The sequence below is a fragment of the Hippocampus comes genome, unplaced genomic scaffold (assembly GCF_001891065.2).
Source record: "Hippocampus comes isolate QL1 unplaced genomic scaffold, H_comes_QL1_v1.1 scaffold107, whole genome shotgun sequence".
NCBI lineage: Eukaryota > Metazoa > Chordata > Actinopteri > Syngnathiformes > Syngnathidae > Hippocampus > Hippocampus comes.
The window spans coordinates 967,506-990,872 of record NW_017804846.1 but is presented as its reverse complement, the minus strand read 5'-3'; the positions used below and the strand labels follow the sequence as shown (position 1 = coordinate 990,872).

Below are 23,367 nucleotides of genomic sequence, written 5' to 3'. Positions count from 1 at the left end.
CGTTCTAGTTGAAATGGTATAACCCAAGAGGCAAAATGACGCTTGCTACTGTTGTTGCGAGTTGCCATTCATTCTACTAAACGATTAGTCAAACGCCATCATGTCTTCTGTCGTTATCACACAAACCAAAATCTCTTTACTCTTACTCGTGTTAGTGCCTCAATACGGCTACGCTCGTGAAAGCAATACAACGAACTGAAACGTGTCTTCGTTCAATGTTGTCAACTAATATCCGGATTAATTTTATGCAAATTTTCCTCAATTCTCCGGAGAAATTTTCATAAAAATTTGAAAAACCCGGAATTCTGGGAAAATCCGGAGGACTTTCATCTCTGTATACTGTACTGGAATAAGTGACGGATAATTCCAAAGTCTAAATGGTTATGTAACCATTGCCAATACCGTAATTGAATATGATGTCTTTCCTAATCATTTTATTGGAAACAAAAGACAGACACTTATGCCCCCCGCCCCCCCCCATGCCCCTTTCAAAACAAAAATAAGCATTTTGCAGCCACCTGCATGGCAAGAAGAGAAGGCGCCAGCTACACTGAAGGTAGCAAAAGGTGACTTGATGAAGTCTTGAACTCACCTGCTTGAAGGATTGGTTAGTGAGCAGGTCCTGCCCAGGCAGCCGGAGAGCGCAGAGACACAAAACACATGCAAAGATTAGCACTTGAAGCAGAGACACAGTGTTAGCTTTAGAGCAGAGAACTACAACTGCGCACATGACAAGCGCAAGCTGAGAAGCCCGCTCGGAGCAAAAAAGTATACAGTCTACCGCTAAGTCAAATGGGTATTCTTTTTGTTTTTCTTAATAAATTCATGGTTGTTACTACGTAGTCTTGATTGAATCATCAAACGCCTGCCTTGACACGGAAAACACAGAAACATGTCAAATGAGTGTAGCGCGTGAAATAAATCAACATGGGGTCCATGTCAGGCTTGTGAAGTCAACCACGCCAACATTGGTCTGATTCAATGGAACCAAAATATCCTAACAATTGGTTTTTATACGGCTATACCCCAAATGAATTTATCTTGAACTATAATAGTTGGAGCCGGTTACAATAAAATGCTCTGTATGAATGAATGCAAACATAATACATCACTGTCACCCATTTCCAATGACTGATGAACCTTGAAAACAAGTCTGCACATGCGGGCAGGCTGTCAAAAGAACATTTAAGCATTGCAGCAGTGAGGGAAATGGAGGTTGTTTAATTTTCATGAAGATATTAAAAGCAAATCTTCAAAAAAAAATTCTAATTTTTTAAAAAAAATTCAAAAATTCTGCCTTTACCATTATTGTAATCCTCACTTTTTCAATGAAAGCCAATACATATGATCATAGATTTTCTTTATTATTTTTGGTTACCTTAATGTCCTACACGAGAGTGTAAAACATGCCTGAGTCGTGCAATGCAGGTTTACCTCACTACAATGAACATTATTAGCCGAATACCTTTCTAATAATAATATCAAGGCTGATCCAAGAACCCGGAACGATCCAGACAGCTCTGTTGTGCTCCCACAAATGGGCTAAAGTTCCACAATTGCGCTTTCTCTGCTACAACTCTACATCGTGTCTTTCAGCTGAGCCCTTGGCAGTGTCACACAAGTTAAACAATCAAGCTGAATTAGCACCATGAATGGAACTTGACAGGCTCATAATAAAAAAATTACTCTGTCTCTGTGTACTGCATGCTATCACTGTACAACATGAACACGCACACGTGTCATTCACATGCATTTCATTCGGCTGGGTTTAAAATACGAACCTGCTGTCTCTGATAGGCAGAAAACATCTTCTCTATGTCCTTGAGGTCAAGGATCTTGAAAGCTTTCAGGTCATCAATATCGTTCCAGATCGTGCCATTGATCATATGCTAATGAAGACAAACACGTGAGGGTCCATTAGTGTTTGCCACAATTTCTCATGTCCTTGTTTTGTTATGGTTAATACCACTAACTGGTGAAGTAAAACACAGAATCATGACAAAATAAAAGGACAACAAGACACCTGACATTATTCTAAAAATAGATACAGATGTTGCCAGTCATGTCTCACCTCTCCTAGTTTAGCCCAGTTGAAAGATTTCAGCGGATGCGAGGGCTGAGGGATGGACTTAGAGCGCAGCGTGCTTGCCGAATTGAAAGAAGATGGAATAGGGGGAGGCGGGATTCCAAAAATGGGAGGGGCTCCTGGTGGAGGAGGTGGGCCGCCGGGTGGAGGAGGTGGCGGTGGTGGAGGTGGGCAGCTGAAGGGCGGCGGAGGTGGAGGTGGAGGAAAGCCACCTGTCACTGGTGGTGGAGGTGGAGCCATGGGAGCCCCTGGAGGAGGGGGAGGTGGCCGTGGGAAAGAACCGTTGCCCACCTGTGGGAGATGTGGAAAAAAGGAGGAGTCATTTGTGTGACATTATTCTATGCACTACTAGGAAGCGATGGGAACTCAACACATTTAACTCATTCAATGCCAGCCGTTTCTGTCAAATTGGGAGAGCCACCAGCCATTTTTGACCATTTTGACAAATTTTTGAAGGCCTACAGAAGACAGAAGTTCTCTAGCTATATAAACACGGAACCTACCAAAAGAAAGCTTTAACCCTCTTTTTTCATCAGGAAAAACGTATATTTCTACCTTTTACTATTCTTTAGTAAGCAGTTGAACATTGGTAAGTTTCTTGAAAAAGAGATTGTTGTGAAAAGATACATTTCAAGTAGAACTTTCACTTTGATGCTATTTTTTCACATTAGCGATACCTCAAATATCGAAACAATGCTTTCCTACGAAATAACATAACACAAAAAAGGTAATTTGATTGCAAAATAACTGTTTAAGCGCAAGATAAACACTCCACTGATGCACGAAGTTTTCATGAACGTTGAACTTTGTGTGCGCGTGTTCGTCAAAGATGACAATAGGACTTTGTAATCTTTTTTTGATTTGAAAAAGCTCTGTGGTAGACTTAGCCGCTGGTATTTATCCATGTTCTCACTGGTGGCGTAGCTTCTGCACACCACGAAAGATTGCCGTACCATACCCTACAACACCCACTCACACTATATGTGACCAAGAACTAATCAAAGCCACTCCTGCTATCAAGTGGTGATTTATCAAACTGAAAGCATTCCCACAGCCTCGATACTGACTGAGGAGGTGTGCGAAGCCCTTTGTTGATATTTTTTTAATTAAAAAAAAAAACGTTCTTGTACGTTTTGGCACGTATTTTTACATTTTGACATTAAATGAGTCAAGGTCTTTAAATTAGCATTTGTGAATGCTAATCAAATAAATTATAGTGTCTCACTTTTTCTGTTCACGCTGTAATGTTGACATAACCAACCACAGTGATATGGTAAAGCCACATTTCCATCAAGTTCAGTTCAATTTGGTCCACTAATACAGGGGTCCCCAACCGCCGGTCCGCGTCAAGCCACGCTTCTCCGTCACGTGACCGATTCCGCTTAAAAACAAAACACCAGAGCTCGCAAAATGAGTAAAAAAACTGCTGGAGATCGCAAATGACGGCGACCTTAAAAGCACGTTCGAGACAACTGGATTAAAGTTGTGGCTGAATACTCTGAGATCGCCACAATAGCACTGTTGCTATTTTCGACATCCTACCTGTGTGAGGCGGGGGTTCTGCAGCAACGGCGACGAAAACAAAATTACGAAGTAGACTGGACATAAACCACACACTTGAGGTGTCATTGTCTCCTATTACCCCGAGATGGGACCGTCTGGTTGCAGAAAATCAAGCTCGGTGCTGTGGTGAGTCGTCATTTTCATGCACTTTGAATTTGTGTTGTATCGTATTTTGAAGGCATTAAACATTGCCATAGCGATTGGAGTGTTGCGGCCAGATTAGACGCTCCTTGTGTTTATTATTATATTTCGAAAACGTTACAGTTTTCATGCGGCTCATACCATATTATTGTTGTATTATTTCCGCCACACCTTAAATGCCGGTCCCTGAAAATATTGTCTGACATAAACCGGTCCGTGGGGCAAAAAAGGTTGGGGGCCCCTGCACTAATAGACCAACTGTGATCAGACTTAAATTTCCCCCAGAGGGCAGACAGGCGGGACTGCAACACAACCCCCGCATATTCGCAGCTCAGGTTTTGCAAATCTGCAAAGTTCTGATGGGGAACCTATCCTCTGTCACTTGGCCCAGAACCTATCCTCTGTCACTTGGCCCAATCATGTCCAAAATAAAAATATTGCTGTGGCACCATCATTTCAGATTCATCTAATATGAGGAGAGGAGCTTTATTTTGTCAGGCCATAGCCTCGTCTAACGGAAATAAAAGTGCCATATCATGGCATCAATAGGCAATTACAAACCTTTGGGGTGGGTGTTAATTATGGCTGTTTTCTATTTTCTAACACTGGAGCTATGTCACTTGTGCAATGGCATGACATCAGACTGTGTAACTCACCAATGAATTGAACAACGAGAAACATGACATACTGACCTAAACAATTGACGCAATTATATTGTCATCGGTGTTACCTTTTTACTTTTTTTTCTTACTGATTCATTCTTCTCTAATACCAACATTAGATTTCTGTCGATCAATCAAAAGAAAGTGTGCTTTCCTCCATGCTACCCAGAGTTCCGTAGCAGGGCTAAAACTGCGGTGAGGTCAAGCAGAACTGTCTCGCTTGAAGGAAATGCGGCTGCGGGCTGACAAAGAGCCGAATGCCTGATGCCTAAAATAATTTTCCTTCAAGTATAAAAAGTAGGACTTCATACCGAAATACAGTCATTGATGCGTGTTGATAGATCCAGGACTTGTTCCCTGGCTGAGCGCAGCTCAACACCCTCTCGCTGGAGTTTATCCTTCATCTTGTTCAGAGTCTTCATCATGTCCTCTTTTTCCTGGGTCTTGGTTTCACACTCTCGCTCCTTCCTCTCCAGTTTGCCAAGCAGCTCGGCATGATCTGAAGAGAGAAGGAGAACAAACCAAGTTACAAAATACAACGACACAACTGATAAAACATCATCATACGCGCTCTCTTACCTTTTCGGAACTTCTCGGCCTGGTCTCTCCACTGTTTCACCTCATTCTCATTGACCAGCCTATGCAGACAGAAGACCACAATGAGGAACGATGCAATGATGCAGAAAAATGGACTGTCAGTAGAATAGGGAGTCAAACGCAGTCAAACTGAGCAAAGCCTGGACATTTGTTACTTGGATGTATGTCACGCCCGACATGCTTACTGATGAACACTCATTTTGTATGCGATGGAATTCATTTATTTGCCCAGCTTTGACTCAGTTGCTGCAGGCCGCACTGCCCAGTAGATTAGAGTTAAACCATGGGGAGTTTGAATCAGTTGAAGTCAATACTTTATGTTTTGGTTATTTTTGTTGAAAATTAGTAAATTAGAAAATTTAAAATAATAAAGCAATCTGGGAAAACTGCATGGGCGGGGTTGTTGAAAATTAGTAAATTAGAAAATTTAAAATAAAGCAATCTGGGAAAACTGCATGGGCGGGATATGTTTATGGAGGTAGAAATGGGGAGGAATAAAAAAGGATATACATGTATAAAAGAGAAGCAAAAAGTTGATAAGTGTTTATAAAGGTACAACTATTTGAGGGGAAAAAGACTTGAGTAAAACCTTGAGTATCGAGAGGAGCCTTGGCTGGAGTTGAGAGAATAAAAACTGTCACTGACAGAATGGAAACAGTTCAACCTACAGATTGCCAGAAATGCTGGTCATTCCAAACAAATATGATGTGAGCATACCATATAATGATTTATAAAAGTTCAAAAGTAAATTCGAGAGCAAAGTTTCGTGCTTGCTTTACTGGCACCTTTTGGTTGGTGTGTTTCACGGATTCGCTTATTTTTTTTCTTTGGGTCTTTCGTTTCGAGGATCCAACACCCCCCCAAGACAAATACTTCATTGTTGAACACTTTTCCACAGCAGTGGGAAAGCGGCAACAGTCCACATGTTGAGGTGTGGGTCACATGTCGTCATGGTGAATGACTCTACATTGCTGTTATAGTTGATTTAACCTCTCCAACCTCCCTCTCTCCCCCTAAAAGCCACATATGCACAAGACACGTTTTCACCCATCAACTACGGGGGGCCTGTGGAACGCTGCCAACCTCATGTGGAAATCTTCATTCATGATTCATTTTTCCAGGTATAATTCACTTCAAGAACGTTAATGGAAACACAACAAGATTTTGGCAGGAGGGATTCGCCTCCCGGTGATGGATCCGCTAAGGTCTTTAATGAAAGGCTGAGCTTAGATGCTGCATCCAAGTTTGCTGTCTGGGCGCTACTGGAAAGAATTACGCTCAAGTGTTGTAATAGAACAAAAATAGTGACTGAATGAATGTACAGTGGTAGAAGCAGATGGGCCAAGGTCTACACCACTTCATGTTTTATGCTTCTTTCACTGCCGAGAGACTACACACACACACACATCATTGATCGTCAATAACAGAAATAACCGGACTGTTGATTTTATTCTAAATGCTGTAGGTCCATTGTGGTACTTATGTGAGCTGCTTATATTCCATTCATAATCCAATTTACATGTTACAGAACCTGATCCAAGAAGGGAGTCAAGTCCATATCACAGCTCTTTGTCATACTTATCCATTGTGAACTTGAGAATATTTAAAATGCGAAATGTACGGTAAATACTGGTTCTCCTCAAGACTCGGAGGAGTTACTTCTCTTATTCAGCTCCGCACCTTAACATGACAAGTCGTAAGTACTGCCACAGCAAAATTCATCGGCACCGTCTCTAATGCATTGCCCGAATCAGCGTGATCTTTAGCTGTTTATGTAAGTGTCGTCAGGAAGGGTAAAACAAACCACGTTGAGTGTATGAATAATGTTCTGTGATCTGTCAGTGGCCAGTAGTTCCCATGAAGACTAAATGTAAACATCCTAAGTGCATGAACAAAACCACTGACATGAAGCCAAGTGGCTGCGCAGGCCGCACCTAAACATGGCTCACTTGGCTGGCCTGCCTGACTAATACGATTAGAGTAATTTCCTTTTGATCTCAGGTTTCCTCTTTCGTGCCAATTCAGGCACGGTGCGCCGCTTCCACAGATTTCAACCAGGAGCCCCTTGCTGCCACCTTCACTTTGCCTCTTCCTTCCTGACGAACTACATTCTCTGCCTCTTTGAAAGGATTGCCTGGCATGTACAAATAATATGAGAAGTGGTACTGTATATGTATATGCTGCTATGACGATAACACTACAGTACTGTATTTACAGGACTATATTTCACTTACATGCGAATTATGTTTTTAACATTGAAGTTGTCCAAAGGTGAAAGGTCGGGGTCCTCCCCTTTGTCATCCTGCAAGACTATCTGCTGGAGGATCCTGTCGAGGAGCTGCCAGTGATGCATGCTGCTACCGCCACGCTTATCTGTATGTGGAAGTTGCAGTACAATGGCAAAATGTTTCATTTCAAACCACCTTAACCATTTGGAGAAGAATGATCAGAGCAATAACATTTTTGATTTGGGATGATAACTGATATGATATGGCAGTAAGCTGAAGTCAGATGTCTTTTTTTTTTTTTTTTTTTGTGTATTTTGCAATAATGTTTAGCTCCAGAACGCATGGACTGCACAATTTTGTCTGTGACTTATTATGTGTCTGTTTTCGAGTTTTATTAAGCAACTGTTAATGGTAACTGTCTATCAATATCTTATCCCAATTTGTCAAACTGACTTACTACACGAGTATAACATGTAGCAACTCACATGGCATCTGCAGGCAGTGCTGCAGGATGGAGAGGAGGTGTGGGTAGGCGTCCGAGTGGCTCAGCTTCTTTTTGACCAGCTCAAACATGGCACCGGCACTTTTGGTGTCAACGTGGGTCTGTTGAGAATAATAACTCTTGCATTATTGTCAAATCATCACAATCTGACATCAACCCTGCATTACTTACCATGTCAAACCGTTTGGCCAATTCAGAGTCATCCTCATTGCGTACCATTTCAAAAAAATCCAAATGCCTGAAAAAAAAAAGAAAAATAAATACGACAACGTGAGAATTACACCAGCTTCATCTTGTGCCATTATGTTCCTGGTATACCGCCTTTTGCCTAGCTTGATTGTCCCTCACCGATCTAGAGTGGCATTTTCATGCTCTCGAAGCTTGTCAATCACTGGTTGGATGCCCAACATCAAGAATTCGTATCTCAGGTGGAGGCGGAACTCGAGGTTGTCCTGGAGATAAAAGAGCAGAAGGCGGAATGCTAATCTTAACATCAATTCATGAGATTCAGATTGGGCTTGCAATGAAAGGGTATATCCAAGTTAGCTGTTGAGACTGTGTGACGCTCACACATTTTGCTCGATTAACACATTTTTATGTACAAAGCATATGGTTAACATGATGTGTCAACAAACTGGGCACACTGCATTAAAAAAAACACCCCCAAAACCCCAAAAACAAAACAAAACAAAAAAAAACCGCACTTCATTGAAAACTTAGGATCTTCTCGAGATCAATTCAAATGGATTCTTGAACTTGTACACATCTTTAAAGAAAAAAAGGAGGTTTTTGACTGCAACTATGCAGGAAGGTATTTGCCTAAAATTGGGATTTGCAGTGAACATGCTGTGCAACCACCACCTTGGATGAATGCGAAAACAGCCCCCAGGTTGTCAAACTCTGCTCATACATCACTCTGGCCGCACGGCTCGAGAGTTAAGCAACAATAAGCAAATCACATTTTTGAGTGGCGAGGGGAGCGCATTTCAGGGAGATTAATGACAGTGCCAAAAGACGACATACATCAAATTGTCATTGATTTCAAAATTACGTATGTGCACTCCAGATGGGATCAGGGTACAATCCAACATCCACAAAAGTGATGTCATGAAAAAAAGGTAGGCAACAGCTCAAAAATGTTTCAACATCTAATTCAGGGCTAATTTTTTTGCACTGGTGCGCCCAGCATTTTTTTCTGGGTTGCACCAGAAATAAAGTCAGGTGGTCCAAAATTTTCAACAGCATCACATTCAACATGACAGTTTTACACTTTAAATAATATTAAAGGGAAAAACAACTCTATTTTACGTTATATTGGCTCATAAATGAATAACAATCTGGTCCACACAAGTCCTCGACCTCAGATTTTTTTTCAGTTGCACCACTGTAAAATTAGGGTGCCTGGTCATCCTAATTTGGTGCAACCTGTCTGTCCAAATTTTAACTTATTCCTTTTTTTGTTTTTGGATTGTTTCCAAATATTGAAACAATGTAACTGTTTAACAGAGTTTGGTCTAGTATGTCGAGTATGTGCTGGAGCTGACCTCTCCTGCTCCAGCATTGAGCACAGCATTGATAAAGGACATAATAGCAGTCTTCAAGTTGACTTCGTCTCTGTAGCGTCCCGTACTCCTGTCCAGCTCATTCAGCAGCGTCTACAAACACAGGGGAGAGTTTGTTGGTCATGTTGTTTTAAGTACCGGTAATAAAGAACAAATGGTAAAAAGAGTCACAAGCAGCGTCTACAAACACAGGGGAGAGTTTGTTGGTAATGTTGTTTAAGTACCGGTAATAAAGAACAAACGGTAAAAAGAGTCACTTACATGATAGATAGCTTCATAAATCACATTCAAGTCATTGTACAGTGGCGGGATCAGATAACGCAGGAGGTTACTAACCCTTTGCATAGTCCTAAACTAACAACTAGACAAACTTCTGAGGAGTGTTCGCAACATGGAACAAAATCACAAGTCTTCATCAAGGGTGAATCACCCATTCCTCTGGTGTGAACTTAGTCCAAGGTGCCACAAATTCACACACACCCAGCGGGAATGAGTAAAATGTGGTTTGTTGACTCAGTCCTGATAGACACTGATGCACGACGTATTCATGACCTCCATAATTGTTGATGTCCTCACCCAGCTTTGTTATGTTCTCAAAGTGTGCTGATTTAGCCTGGGGTCAAAACATCTGGAAAGATGTCAGCACTCATCAAAATGATCTCAGCTTGATTTGTTTGTGGATGACTTTGTCTAGTCTCTCACATGAATACTGACACCCCCAGGCTCAAAGAAGACACCAGTATGTGTGAACCAAAAGACAACTAAAGAGTATGAAACATTTGTGTGGGTTTGCCTCACCTGAAAACGAGTCCTCTCTGCGGCGTATTTTTGGTAGTGAGCCATGGCCTGCAAAACTTTCTTGTGTCCGTCAGGGACTAGACACACTGCCCCAAGAATCTCCAAAACGGCCACTTTGGTCTTTACATTCTCCGTTCGCAGGCTCTGCGAGATGGTGTTGATGCTCTGCGGGTGAGCGAGCACGTGTGCTCGACCCTGAGAATTGTTCATGAGAGCCTTGATGCAGCCGATGACAGAGGTGTGGACGCGGCTCTCCGAGGTCTCGTAATCCATGCTGCGAAGGAAGTTGAGGAGGCAAGTGAGGCCATCCAGCTCAATGAAGCGCGTCACAAACCTGAAAAGGGCGAAGACAAAAATTTACTGGCCTAGCATCTTGCTGTACAAAAGCTTGCAATGATTTCAAACACATTAAGCACAATCTATAGTCATTTATTTTTAGTACAAAACCAAGGAATAATCGTAATTAAAGACCTTGACTAAAATAATGAATGCATGTATGACAAATAGAGCTAAGGTGTAAAATGCTCCCCTGCGGTCTGTACAATCATAAAGTGACATTAAACCAGGGACACTAAATACTTAAGATCACTGCTGGCTTTTACATACAGTAATAGGCTCCGTTCCTACTGTACATCCAAGTTTAAATAAATGAATAGACTCTGTGGCACATTGTTTGCAAGCACTATATGTAACACTCAGACTGTTGCGGGTTGGGTTTTGTTTCTGTGACATCTTCATGCCAAGGCAATACAATGGTATTTCTGCTTTTCTTTTTAATATTTACAAGGTGTGATTTAGGCACACCAGGGGAAGTTGATTCTGAAGCTTGGCCTAAAAGGCACACACATAAGAGATTAAAAAAAAAAAAAAAAAAACTTCATTAGTTCCTTGAGGGTAACTTCCATTTTATAGTGAGAAATGAATGGCCATTTACCCAAGCGGCATCCAATCAACATTCTTTGTTAAATAGTCTGATGGCTGCACATGAATGAATCCATCCTTCTGAGAATCATCTTGAAACCCAGAGATTTATTTGTACTGTATTTGGATTTAAAGATTAAGACACAGTAGCACATCAATTAATCGCGATTATCAAATGATATCATTCGATACAGTTAACTAGAGCTGAACACTCTTTTAATGTGGCCACTTTACATTCCAAGTATCTTAAGAGGCATGCCTCATTAGCTGCTCGAAATAGAAGAGCAGCCAGCTATTAACATCAAGCTGACAAGCTGAATGACAGACAGGATGGGTAAACATGGGGTGAAACCAGTCGGCAAACAAACGCACTTCCTACACTGTCAGATTTCTGATGTGCATGATGAATAATTTCAGACAACAGGCTTGCACGAGGGTTAGAAAGAGGACCAGCACTGGAAAGGGGAAAAAGTCGAGGAGGAGGATTCGAGATGCATTATTTTGACACATTAGAAGGAACACAGACAAACCCCTTCAACATTTGGACAAAACCACTCAAAACATTTCCTCAAATTCATATCGCACTGAAACTTGACGCCAAGTGTTCTTTTACTTAAAAACAATCGGTTCCAGATTTCCAGCAAAAGCACACACTTTATCTGGCATGACCAACAATTTCTTCAAAGAAATAAAACAATTTGACAATGCATTTGGCTCACACAATCATCAGCAAACAAAGTGCTTCTTGTCTTCCCCCCCGGGTGTCTCCATCGATAACTAAATGCAGCACAGTTGACATGGTATGGCAAGCCACAAGGTGGAACGCATTCTTCACCTTCTTCCAGTGCACCAGTGACAAGTGAAGCCAGAGAAGATGCCAAATACTGTAACAGCCATATTCCTGTCCAAGATTTGTAAGACCACCTCAGAGAAAAGATCCTTCACGCTGGTGAAAAACTGAAGCTGAGCAGCCGCGAAAAGAACTTATGGTGAGTAGAGGATGATGCTGTTCTTGGAAGTTCGAAAAAGGTGAAAGCCTTGCAGTCGGGCTTTTCTCTGTGCGGTAAGAAATGTGTATGTGCACATGCAACTCGAGATCCTGTGGAGCTTAACACATAAACATACTTAATGGGCTGTTAAATGACATGAGCAATCCATTCAATTGTTATAACATTGTAGAGCAGAGATGCTCTCATCTCGCCCTTCCTCTCCAGTTAGTAGCAGCCAACCTTCTCTGACTTTGGAGTATCCTTTTGACAGCTTACCATTTACGCTCCAGTGGCTTACGGACCAATCGTTGTCTCCTCTTTTGAGGGAGCAACCGCTTATTTACTTTACGTTAACTGTTTTGGAAAGCGCTTTGTTACAGCTGCAGCTGTTGTGAAAGCGCTATATAAATCAGGATGTGTTGTGTTGTGCATACGTGAAACCCCTTCAGGATTGTTTTCCATTCAAAGAAGCAAGTGCTGCATACGATATGCATTCAAGCAGCGCTAAACACTACTGGGGGGGTGAAACCAATGATGCACACACGCATGGATGCACTTACACACACTTTTCACAAGAAAGAAAAAAAAAAAGGAGCGTAACGTAACTTGGAATGTAATGACACAAACCAAAAATGGCAGAGGTGCACACGAGTTGATGTTGAGGCAGGGCTCATGACAGGCAAAGATAACGTTATATGAGGCAGCATTTAAGATTATCTCTAGGAAATAATCATAGAGCAATAAAAAGGATCAGTTCGAATTCCAGTGAATGAAGAATCCTTTATCTAAAACTAATTTGGATTCCAGCCGACAACTTTTATCTAGACCGACCTATGCCTAGTACTGAATTGAAAGGTTTGTTCCATAGCCCCTGAAAGGTAATATAAAAATCAACCATGTTCATTGGAATACAGTAACTGGAAAAATGCCAAAAGTAAAAATTTAAATAGATTAATAACTCAGAAAAAAAGTAATCTGCACATACACATTTCTTACCGCATTTGTTTTTTAAAAAACAAAAAAAAAAACCTAATGAAATTTGCGGGTGGCTCGGTAATCAACTGGTTAGCGTGTCGGCCTCACAATGCAGAGGTGCAGGGTTCGATTCCGGCTCTGGCCTTCCTGTATAGAGTTTGCATGTTCTCCCAGTACCTGCGTGGGTTTTCTCCGGCTCCTCCGGTTTCCTTCCGCATTCCAAAAACATTCGTGGCAGGTTAATGGAACACCCTAAATTGTCCCTAGGTGTGAGTGTGAGTGGTGATGGTTGTTCGTCTATGTGTGCCATGCGATTGGCTGGCATCCAGTTTCGGGTGATCCCTGCCTACTGTCCGAAGACAGCTGGGATAGGCTCCAGCACGCCCCGCGACCCGTGTGAGGATAAGCGGATCAGAAAATGGATAGATGGATCATGAAATTTGCCTCTGCAAAAAACGGTTACATGAGTAACCTTTTGAGCTCATCATTACGATTTCTGCAACACCCAATGAGACTTGTCAACGAGCATTTCGACCCACTTCAGCTGTCTCAGGCTTGAAGGCGGTCTTCCACAGATGTTCAAGAGTATTTAAATGACGCCTCGTAAAAGGTCACTTTGCCCATTCTTGAGTGTTTTAGCTGTTTGTTTTGAGTCATTGATCCTGCTGCAGGATTTTTTCACTGTGGGCTGCACATTTGACTAAGAATGCCGTGATTTTCATTTCCTGTATTGGTTTCCGAAAAACCCTGTGCCAGATGCAGCAAAACAGCCCCAGAACATAACCAAGTCTCATCCATGTTTTTGTCCAGGCCTGATTAATTACTTTGTGCATATTAGCCACATAGCCTTGGTTGTCACTTGAACTGCTCCCTGTAGATTTATATATAAATAGCGCAAGCACGCACGACAAGTGTTTAATTCTCATAACAGTTCACATTAACATGCCTTAACTTCCAATGCGTAAATCATACGACGTCAACTTGTGCGAAGAATGTACAAACAGCATGTGCTTATCATAACAGGAAATGCCGCTGTGGACAGATATAATCCACAATATGTCACAATCAACATGGTGGTAGGTTTATTTATTTTAAGTGAGAGAAGATGAAGTGTTGGTTGAGAAGCGTTGCTTTACTTAATCAAGCGACATACACTAACTGACTGATGTACATAGTTGACAATAACATACTTTGCCACGGTACTCAGAAGATTTTCAAAATTAGAGAGAGTTGCTATGACCTAAGTGGTACAAGTGTCTGCAAAAAACCCCATAAAAACAACAAACATTAAGCAAAGGTTTCTGTGGGAGGTTAATGTGTGGAATTGAACTGAAAAGGTTAAACTAGCACTAATTTCACATTCAAATTTGAAAATATGAAAGTGAGAAAAATGGCTGACACGTGCTGGACTTTCCTGATCCTCTGTTGAATTATTTTCTCTTTCCAATCATAACTTTTCTTTCCTAATAAAAACGTTTTCATGGAAATGAACATCAGACCAGATGTAGACCATTCATTTGGTCGAGATCGAGATGTATTTCTTGATTTTAGGCACAGCACAGCACAAAGGATACAGTATAGTGAACATTTTTGCATGCTGTCCACTCTAAAATGTATCCGGCATGATGATGAGATTGAACAGACAACAAGGCTGACATGCTTGCATCCAGCTGTTGAGTTTTGAAGAGGAGTTTGCTAGCAATGTCACTTCTGTCCTCGCCACTTGGCTCGCTCTATGCCCACCATGTGTTTTTGCTCGGCGACCAAGTAAAAAGAGGTCTAAGGGCACAGAAGAGCCTTGTCATGTCACATAGCAGCTGCCTCTCTGAAAGGGCAGAGGGAAGGAGGGACTACAGCCAATACCGGCAGTGATCCAACACAGCCACGAATGAAAAGAGTTCACAGACAGAAGGACATACTGCCATGAAAGTGTGACACACAGATGAGTTCTGTCACATTTGACACAAATAATCCTTTCAAACGGTGTCAGAGACAACATCGAGGGTATACATTTTTGAAAGTGAAAAACCCCTAGGGATCAATAAACTTCTGATTCATACAAACACTGTAGCAGAGCCTTCATTACCTTTTATCATGCAGTTGTCATCAAACTAGCGAAGAGTTTCCCTGAACACTCATTCTCTGGAACCCAACAGCTACCCACCACACGGCTGAGAATAAAATGGCGGGGACTTAATGAGTAATGAGTCGTAAGCGCAATTATGAGTAATGGAGGCTCACGACATCATTAAGGTTCAACAAGGTTAGTTAAATGAAACAATAAAAAATTGGGGAAAGCTTTTCCGGTATCTTACAAAATATACTACTAAAAAGAATTAATATTTAAAAAAAATTATAAGTATTACTTTTGTCATAATTTGGCTGTTTCGGCAATTTATACTCAATTGTTACTTGCGTAAATTAAAATTAGAGGTCCAACTGGCACCAAAGATCTTTGTTCCCTAATTGTATTGATATATGCAAATGAGTTCCGGTTGGAATCAAAAAGTTGCAATTCTAATTACGGAATCATTTTTCTTTTTAATTTAAAATGGCTTCCCGAAACAAGAATCCCACATCAAATTGTGGGCAAAGATGGAATCTTGGTCAGTTATTGCTCTTTTTGGTGCTGTGAATAGTGACGGATGCCTAATGCCAAACTACATATATGTCACACATTGATTGACATAACTACTTCTACTTCCACCTTTTCGTTATCTTTTCGATCTTTTTTTTCTTTTTCTTCCATTTCTATCTTTGGCAGTTGGTGCATTTGCAAGGCACAATAGCTGACCATGATTCTACCTTTCAGTCCCAATGCAATGCAGGATTCAAGTTAAGGTTAAGTCATTATAAAGCAAAAAGAAAAACTTATCCGTGAATAGGAACAGACGTTTCGAATACAACCGGAACTCATACATGGCCATCAATGCAATTAGGGGACAAGGATAGTTGGTGCCAGTCCAAGCTCTACTGTTCTTGGTCTCAGTTTTTGGTCAAATAAATTTCCCCCCAAAATACGTCAGAGTGATATACATGGTTTTCTTCTTCGCGATATAGTCAAACCTCGGTTTTCGAATGTCTCTGTTATCGACCAAATCGGATTTCGACCAGAAAATTCGAGATTTTCATGCCTCGGATTACGACCGAAAACCGTTTTTCGACCAAGCTGAGCAAACCCGAATACGCCACTTGACTCCTCTCGGCTTCCTTAAACGAGGAAGTGACGCTTCCTCGTGTAACGTTCATTGTGAGCAGATGTGTTTGTTGTGATTCACGCAAATTTGACTGTTTTTTTGTTATTTCTGCATAGCGTTATCAGCCCCTAATCATCGGCTAATAAAATAGCTGCGGATTTCGAACAAATCGCTTTTTGAACAGCCTTCTGGAACGGATTATGCTCGAAAACCGAGGTATGACTGAATATATTTTTTAGTGGTGCTAATTTTAAGCCTGAGCAATCTATTGTCCAAAAAAACAGTATCTACAAATGAGTTCTCATCAAATGTTGGGCGTGGTCATGGAGTTAAACATACTATTACACCCGACCATGCGACTGATTGGTTATCAGTCCAGGCTGTAGCCTACCTCTTGCCCCAAGTTCAATGGAAATTGCTACAACACACTCACAACACTATAGGAATTTGATCAATGGATTTGTCTTTTATTTCAATTTAGGATTGAGATTTTTTTTGTCCCACACCAATGAAGGACAGTCTACTATCCATTCTGCATATTCTTTGGTTGACAAGGACATTTTTGTTTAGACAGGGGTTGTACAGACTAGTCGATAGCCCACTTCACTACTCCACAATTCCATGAAGAGTTTGATGTCCATGAGTTGCTAATCACATTTTTGTCCTGCATGGGGAGGAGGCGGGGCACGCTTGCAGGAAAATGGATGAGTGTGCCGAATGAAGTTAGTCAGACACTTTAATCGGTTTAATTTGTGAGGCGGAGGGGGGGGGGGTCTCCTGAATGTACAGCAAGGATAAGTGAGGGGGAAACAAAGTGGATTTTGAACAACTGTTTGGCCCAGACAATCACAGTGGAAGAGGAATTTGATCCCACACGAAGACGCTGACGCATATTACCACCACGCAGAACAGGTTTCCTCATGTATCCAAAATATTAACTGGCTGTCCCAAAGACGAGCATAAACAGAAAGAATGTTTTTCTCTGGCTGAAACTACCATCAGGTGACAGTAGGCTAGTCCTCACCAAGACAACGTCCATGATCTTGCATTATAATCTGTCTGTTGCGTAAAAATAAAGAGCTTAGTTGCTGAATATTGTTGATGTACTGTTCTGAGTAAAATCTGGATATGCACCATCCATTATCTGTGAAAATAGATTATTGCAAAGGATTTCATTCTCCTGTAATTTTTGTAACAGCGGGGAAAACAAAATAAATTAAGCATGTCAGAATTTGTCAATGTCCACTCAACTTTCATTCCATTAGAGTCGACTTGATGAGAATAAAGTCAACTTCATTTTGTAAATATTCTTTCCTCGTAAGAATATGAATATTGTGAAAATTGATTTAATTTGCATTAAGATCTGTTCTGTTTGGTTAAGCACTTGGCCGATGACCACCACATACATATACCACATACATGCCATATACAACCCAGACATGACCCAGACACAGAGTCGGCTATGAGTATTTATCACTCTACACATGAGGTTTGTCACAACATGGCTCCTTTACAGAAGAAAACACACACACACACACACACACACACACACACACACACACACACACACACACACACACACACACACACACACAGCTTGGTTCCAGACCAATGCATCATTCAACTGGCACAAGTTGAAAGACAGCAATTGAGCAGCTGCTGATAGGGAAAGAAAAGCAGTTTGTATGATTGAATGGTTTAGTCTTCCCAATCTCTAACTGCGGCCAAACAGCTGCTGGGGACAGATCATTACAATGACCTAAGTAATACATTTCATCAGTCTAATTTCAAAACATATTAACAGGCAATAGAATAATAATCCTGTTGAACATTTGACATCCCATTTTGAACCAAATCAATGCATTAAAATGGACCCTCGCTATTCACGGTGGATCGCGGTCCTCAAATAATTGACCCTCATTATAACTGCATTGAAAAAACACATTGTGTCTTCATTTTCCACGAACGTCAGGAGTCCCCCCCACCCCCACAAAAATTATTTAAAAATACTGAGGAAAAAAAATCTTCCAAATCCACGGGTGTCAAACCATGAATATGTGGGAGTCAATTGTACATACGGAGGTTAAGCTGTATCAATTATCTTAAAGAAGTCACGTTTGTGTTTATAGGAGAGAATTTGCTCACAGGTTACCTCATTGGCTGAGTTCGAAGTGCTGTCTTCAGATCTTCCACCACCTTGTTTCTCATTTCCATTTCCTCCTCATCAAAGGCAAACAGGGTCTGCATCTGGTGAGAAAATGGAAAATAAGCTAATTAAGATCGAGTGAATCATTTAGAATTTGGGTTTATTTGAAGCACAAATAAACAGTGTCTCTTTTTAGCAAGATGTTTTATACCAGAAATCCACCAGCCTTCCCTGAAGGGTTTGTATCATGCAACATCAACTTTTTGAACTTTTAGCCATGTTCAAATAATAATCCCTCACCAATAACACCCCCATAGAGGTGTTTTCCTCCATTCATGCATCTCTGAGCATTCCTACTTATTCCTGCTCTCTAAGCTATAGCTTCCTCCAATCTAAAAAAAACAATTGGGTCCTCAGTTTTACATGTATAAAATTGAGGGAGCGACCCTCAGACCATTTCTGCAGACTAAACACGAAAACTTTTTCGATCAGCCAGCAGGATGCCCGAAAAGCATATGTGGGAAAGAGGTGCTATGAGCGGCCACCTCGGCCGAAGCACCGGCATCACCGGTTGGAGCTCCGCTGCTCTGAAATTCTGCTCTTAAAGTCCACTTCTGTGCGCTCGCCCGCACGTGTGTCCGATGAAGGTGCACTCCGAATGGCCTCCCTGGTTGAAGTGCCCGCCTCACGGGCTGGAGCCGCGCGGGACGGCCGAAAAGTGTTTTGAGAAAAGACCCGGCCGAGGTGCCGCCCTCCCAGGCAACTTTATTACGATTTACTGTTTCAATGGTTGTGCGGGCAGCAGCCACGGCTTTAGGACAATGTCACGAAAGGGGCATGGTGACCACATGGGTTTTAGTTTGCCAGGCGTCTTACTTCCAGGTAAGAAAAATAGCCCCCAAAAATAACTCAGATCTCATAATAAATTAGATCGCCACTGTGGCAAAGGTAATATATAATCATATGTACGCCATACCAGTAGTCGAGTGGTTAGCACGTCGACAGTGCAGAGGTACCGGGTTCAATTCCAACTCCGGCCTTCCTGTGTGGAGTTTGCATGTTCTCCCCGTGCCTGCGTGGGTTTTCTCCGGGTCCTCCGGTTTCCTCCCACATTCCAAAAACATGCATAGCAGGCTGATTGAACACTCCAAACTGTCCCTAGGTGTGAGTGTGAGCGCGGATGGTCCTTCTCTGTGTGCCCTGCGATTGGCTGGCAACCGGTTCAGGGTGTCCCCTGCCTACTGCCCGAAGAGAGCTGGGATAGGCTCCAGCACCGCCCCCCGCGACACTAATGAGGATACAGCGGTTTGGAAAATGAATGAATGAATGAATGTACACCATATGTTTGTGTTTTTGGTGTCGGCCCACACCACACGTAGGTGAGCTCACCAGTACAGGTGTGGCTGATTGGAACTGGAAAGCAAACAGTCTTTGACATTGAGCCATACAAAGTAAGACAGTGCTATGTCGCGTTTTTATTTTTGGAAATAAACGGATTGCATTATATTCTGGAGTCGTCGTCATCAGATTCATGAGTCTACGATCATGTCAACTGGTCCAACAGATGCGGTGTCTTTTTTGATAGGTAAATGCGGAAAGCTTAAAATCGCGTGATGAAGGGCTTCTAAGGTTATCCTGTTTTGCTTAAAGAAACTCTAGAATTCCACTGTTAATAGTTGAAATCAACACGGCAGAAAATAGCATTAAAAAACCTGTCCTTGTCCTGTGTTAGTGTCAATAAATTTCAACATAACATCATGGCTGCATGCATTATCATCAAAGTGCTCCTCTGTTGACATCCAACAGGACCACAAGGTCTTTTGTTTAATCTGTGGTCTTTTTTCATTTGAAGCTTTATGCCAAATGTGAGGGTTCAAGAGCGTGTTTTAGCAGTAAGCAGGTCACAGTTGCTTCCTATTAATTGACTGAGGAGATATTTATTTAAAACACGGCTCCACTTTCTTAAACAGAACCTTTTAGCAGGACATGTCGATGTGAGGTCGGTGTAAATATTCCACGGGAAGAAAGGACATGTGTCAAGTCATTCATTTACAGTAGCTGCCCAGCTAAAAGGAACCTCCACATGTTTGACTACTTCTTGTCTGTCCAATGTGTGAATGTTTAATCGAGAAACAGCTCAGTCCAAACAACCATTGTGTCGTCTTAGCCCTACGTCCAGATGGTTGAAACACTCTCTGCCAAGAAACTGTGGCAATTAATACTTTGTGAGTCAAGTTAGACACACACATGTTGGGGAGACGAACTGTATACTAAGTTCACCGTTTGCAAGAGTCTTTTACATGAGCCAAACATTTCTACATCTGTTATTTGTAAGCGCATTATAACCTGGGTCCACTATGCACATGTGGGGATATTATTCTTAAAAATAGTTACTACAAGAGCAAAGGGTATTCCACCTGAATGAGTATTTGTGAAAATAAGCCCCTTTGAGCCAGAAAGATGCCCTGAAGCATTGATCCTTCATTAAATGAGTGAGCAATGAGTACAATCATTCCTAATTGGAACCATATATGTGCAGAAAATATGTTTACAAAGTCTGTAGACTCCCAGTACAGTATACAGTTTAAAACTGAAGGCAAATGGAAGTCTTGGTTGAAGAAGGAGCCCGTTGGCCATCAACTCCACATTTGTGGTTTTGAAGAGAAAAAAAAAAAATTCAAAGAGGGGCCATGGACATTTTTAGGTAAAGTTTAATCAGGTTTCCCTTTAATGCGAGAGTGGCAGCTTCAAGTCTTTTATTTATTCATTTATTTGAACAGATTGGTTTCTCAGAGCAACGATAGGGAATCCCACTATATAGCATTGTGATTGTGCTTGTCTTTCAGTACACGAGTACAGACCAAAACACTTTAGTTCTGGTTCATCTAGTATTCACAAAGGCATTTATTTCTGGACCAAAAATTACCCATTAAAACGATACATAATGCATCGCCTGTCTGGCCAACATTTGTTACATACTGGATTAAATACACTTGCTTTTATAACTCTAACCCTTAGGGTAAAATATGTAGTTCAGTACCATGTGCTGATATTTAAACGTGAGACATTTTTGATTTCCGTGTACTTTCTGCTGTCATTGTAACACTAGTTTTGTCTGCACAGCCTGTGACGGTTCATTTGGCATTCATACTTTACTATATTTTAACTGAAACAAGACTGAAGAAAATGAGGTTCATAGCATATTTCAATATACAGTATACTGTATGGATACTTCTAGACATAAATAATTACATGTTGAGTAATCTGTAACAAGAATAGACTCTCATGGTCTTCGACCAAGTGGGAGATCTGATGCTAAATGTACGAACTTGGACGCAACAGAACCCCTTGCCAGAGTTACCACAAGTACATTTGAAATGTCACTAAGATGCCGGAAAAGGATTTCAGGTATGTGATTAAGACATGATTTTATAAATAAACACCAAGACATTGGGTTATTTAGTAATCATGCTGGACTTTAAAGCAAAAATGAGCTCATCCACTAACTCGGCTACTGTGGAACGAGCGTCCTCCCTGGTGAGCTCTAATGGGAGCCAAGACATGAAGTCATTGTCAAACAAATCAACTCTGAATTATTTCAACATTTTCGTTAAGAAGCTGCAAGGAGGACTGTGGAGGAGGAAATAACGAGAGTGAGTAAAAAAATAGATTGCGGAAGGTGGAAATGGCGCCAAGCGACGATGAGTGAGTTGAGACTTCTTGTTTAAAATAAGTGTGGAGAATTTGACTGTCCTCACGACCATTTTTAATATAATACAGTGATGATGTCAGTTTTACATGAATGAACCATGAACTATGTATTATGATTCACTTCAATCTGCCAACGGGTGGCAGATATCTATCCATCTATCTATCGACCCACCATATTTTCAGGACCATAAGGTGCACTTAAAAGTCTTACAATTTCTACAAAATGGACAGGGCGCCTAATAATGCGCGTCGTCTTGTGTATGCACGAGTTGTGTGAATGCTGTTGTATGACTTCATTGAGGGGTTTGGTCCGCTTGACTGACTGATGTTGTGCCGACGCTGCTTATAGAGGGGAAAGGTGGACGTAACTGAGGACAGCATGCGGACGTTAAAGTGGGAAGGGTGGGCGTGAAAGAGGACGCTAAAGTCACGCAATCAGGAGATGTATATTAGTATCAAGTACTGTACGTGCATTGTGCAAAACAGCATCCTGAAAACGGCACCTATGTAGAAACATGCTGACCAAGCACAGTTTAATTAAAATGCAACAACACGAAGGACCATGGGAATCGAGCACCCTCGAGAGAATTCAAGATAACTAATCCATGGCGTTTGGTGCTTTTGTATCATGAAATGGCGGCAGCTATCCTTACGGGTAAGAACGACCGTGGCGCAGCAACATTCGGCGGATATTAAGGAAAAGCTGGCTGTCTTCTGCTCCTACTGCAGTAAAAAGTGAAATGTTATGCTTTATATTAAATAAAGACGCTTTGTTGGAGAACTTAATCCTTTATTCTACCACTCTGAAGGCCTCATTTGGTTTCAATTACCGACTATTCTCTCAACCAATCCTCACATCCCTAGCTTCTTGCTGCTTGGGGAACGGCAACTGATGAGGGACAAGCATACTTTCAATGTTGAAATACAGTACAACAAAATGCTGCTTTCACAACAGATACACACACAATATACACACATACCTGTACATATACTGTACATGCAGATATATTTGTATAAATCATATTTGTTTTGGTGTTTTACGCTCACTTATTCATCCTTAAAATGATCCTTGAAGTGTTTTATGATCTCAAAACATTTTTGTAGGTCACTCAATCCACATGGTTTCCATCTGATGGGTCCATGGTGCACACTGGTCAGTGTCTTAATGTACAATGAGACACAACATCTATCGCAGCAGTTGTGCTTAAAATAACACAGAGAGCATAGCTGACTACTTGTTTTCACTGACACCCCCCCCCCCCCCCCCCCCACAACCCCCCAAAAACCCC

General features: G+C 41.5%; 1 protein-coding gene across 5 annotated transcripts in view; it reads right to left on the bottom strand.

Annotated features, from left to right (window-relative positions):
* daam2 (dishevelled associated activator of morphogenesis 2) overlaps positions 1-23,367 on the bottom strand; it is a 94,989-nt gene that overhangs the window by 14,729 nt on the left and 56,893 nt on the right. For 4 of the 5 annotated variants that reach the window (XM_019876464.1, XM_019876482.1, XM_019876477.1 and 1 more), the window contains exons 5-16: positions 18,374-18,468; positions 10,140-10,473; positions 9,324-9,434; positions 8,128-8,231; positions 7,951-8,017; positions 7,763-7,880; positions 7,284-7,422; positions 5,032-5,090; positions 4,764-4,951; positions 2,072-2,377; positions 1,782-1,889; positions 593-622 (exon numbers count right to left, since the gene is read on the bottom strand). In XM_019876464.1, the coding sequence (XP_019732023.1) occupies positions 593-622; positions 1,782-1,889; positions 2,072-2,377; positions 4,764-4,951; positions 5,032-5,090; positions 7,284-7,422; positions 7,763-7,880; positions 7,951-8,017; positions 8,128-8,231; positions 9,324-9,434; positions 10,140-10,473; positions 18,374-18,468 (1,659 nt within the window). The remainder of the gene's footprint in view (positions 1-592; positions 623-1,781; positions 1,890-2,071; positions 2,378-4,763; positions 4,952-5,031; positions 5,091-7,283; positions 7,423-7,762; positions 7,881-7,950; positions 8,018-8,127; positions 8,232-9,323; positions 9,435-10,139; positions 10,474-18,373; positions 18,469-23,367) is intronic. The other variant, XM_019876488.1, reaches the window with a different exon arrangement.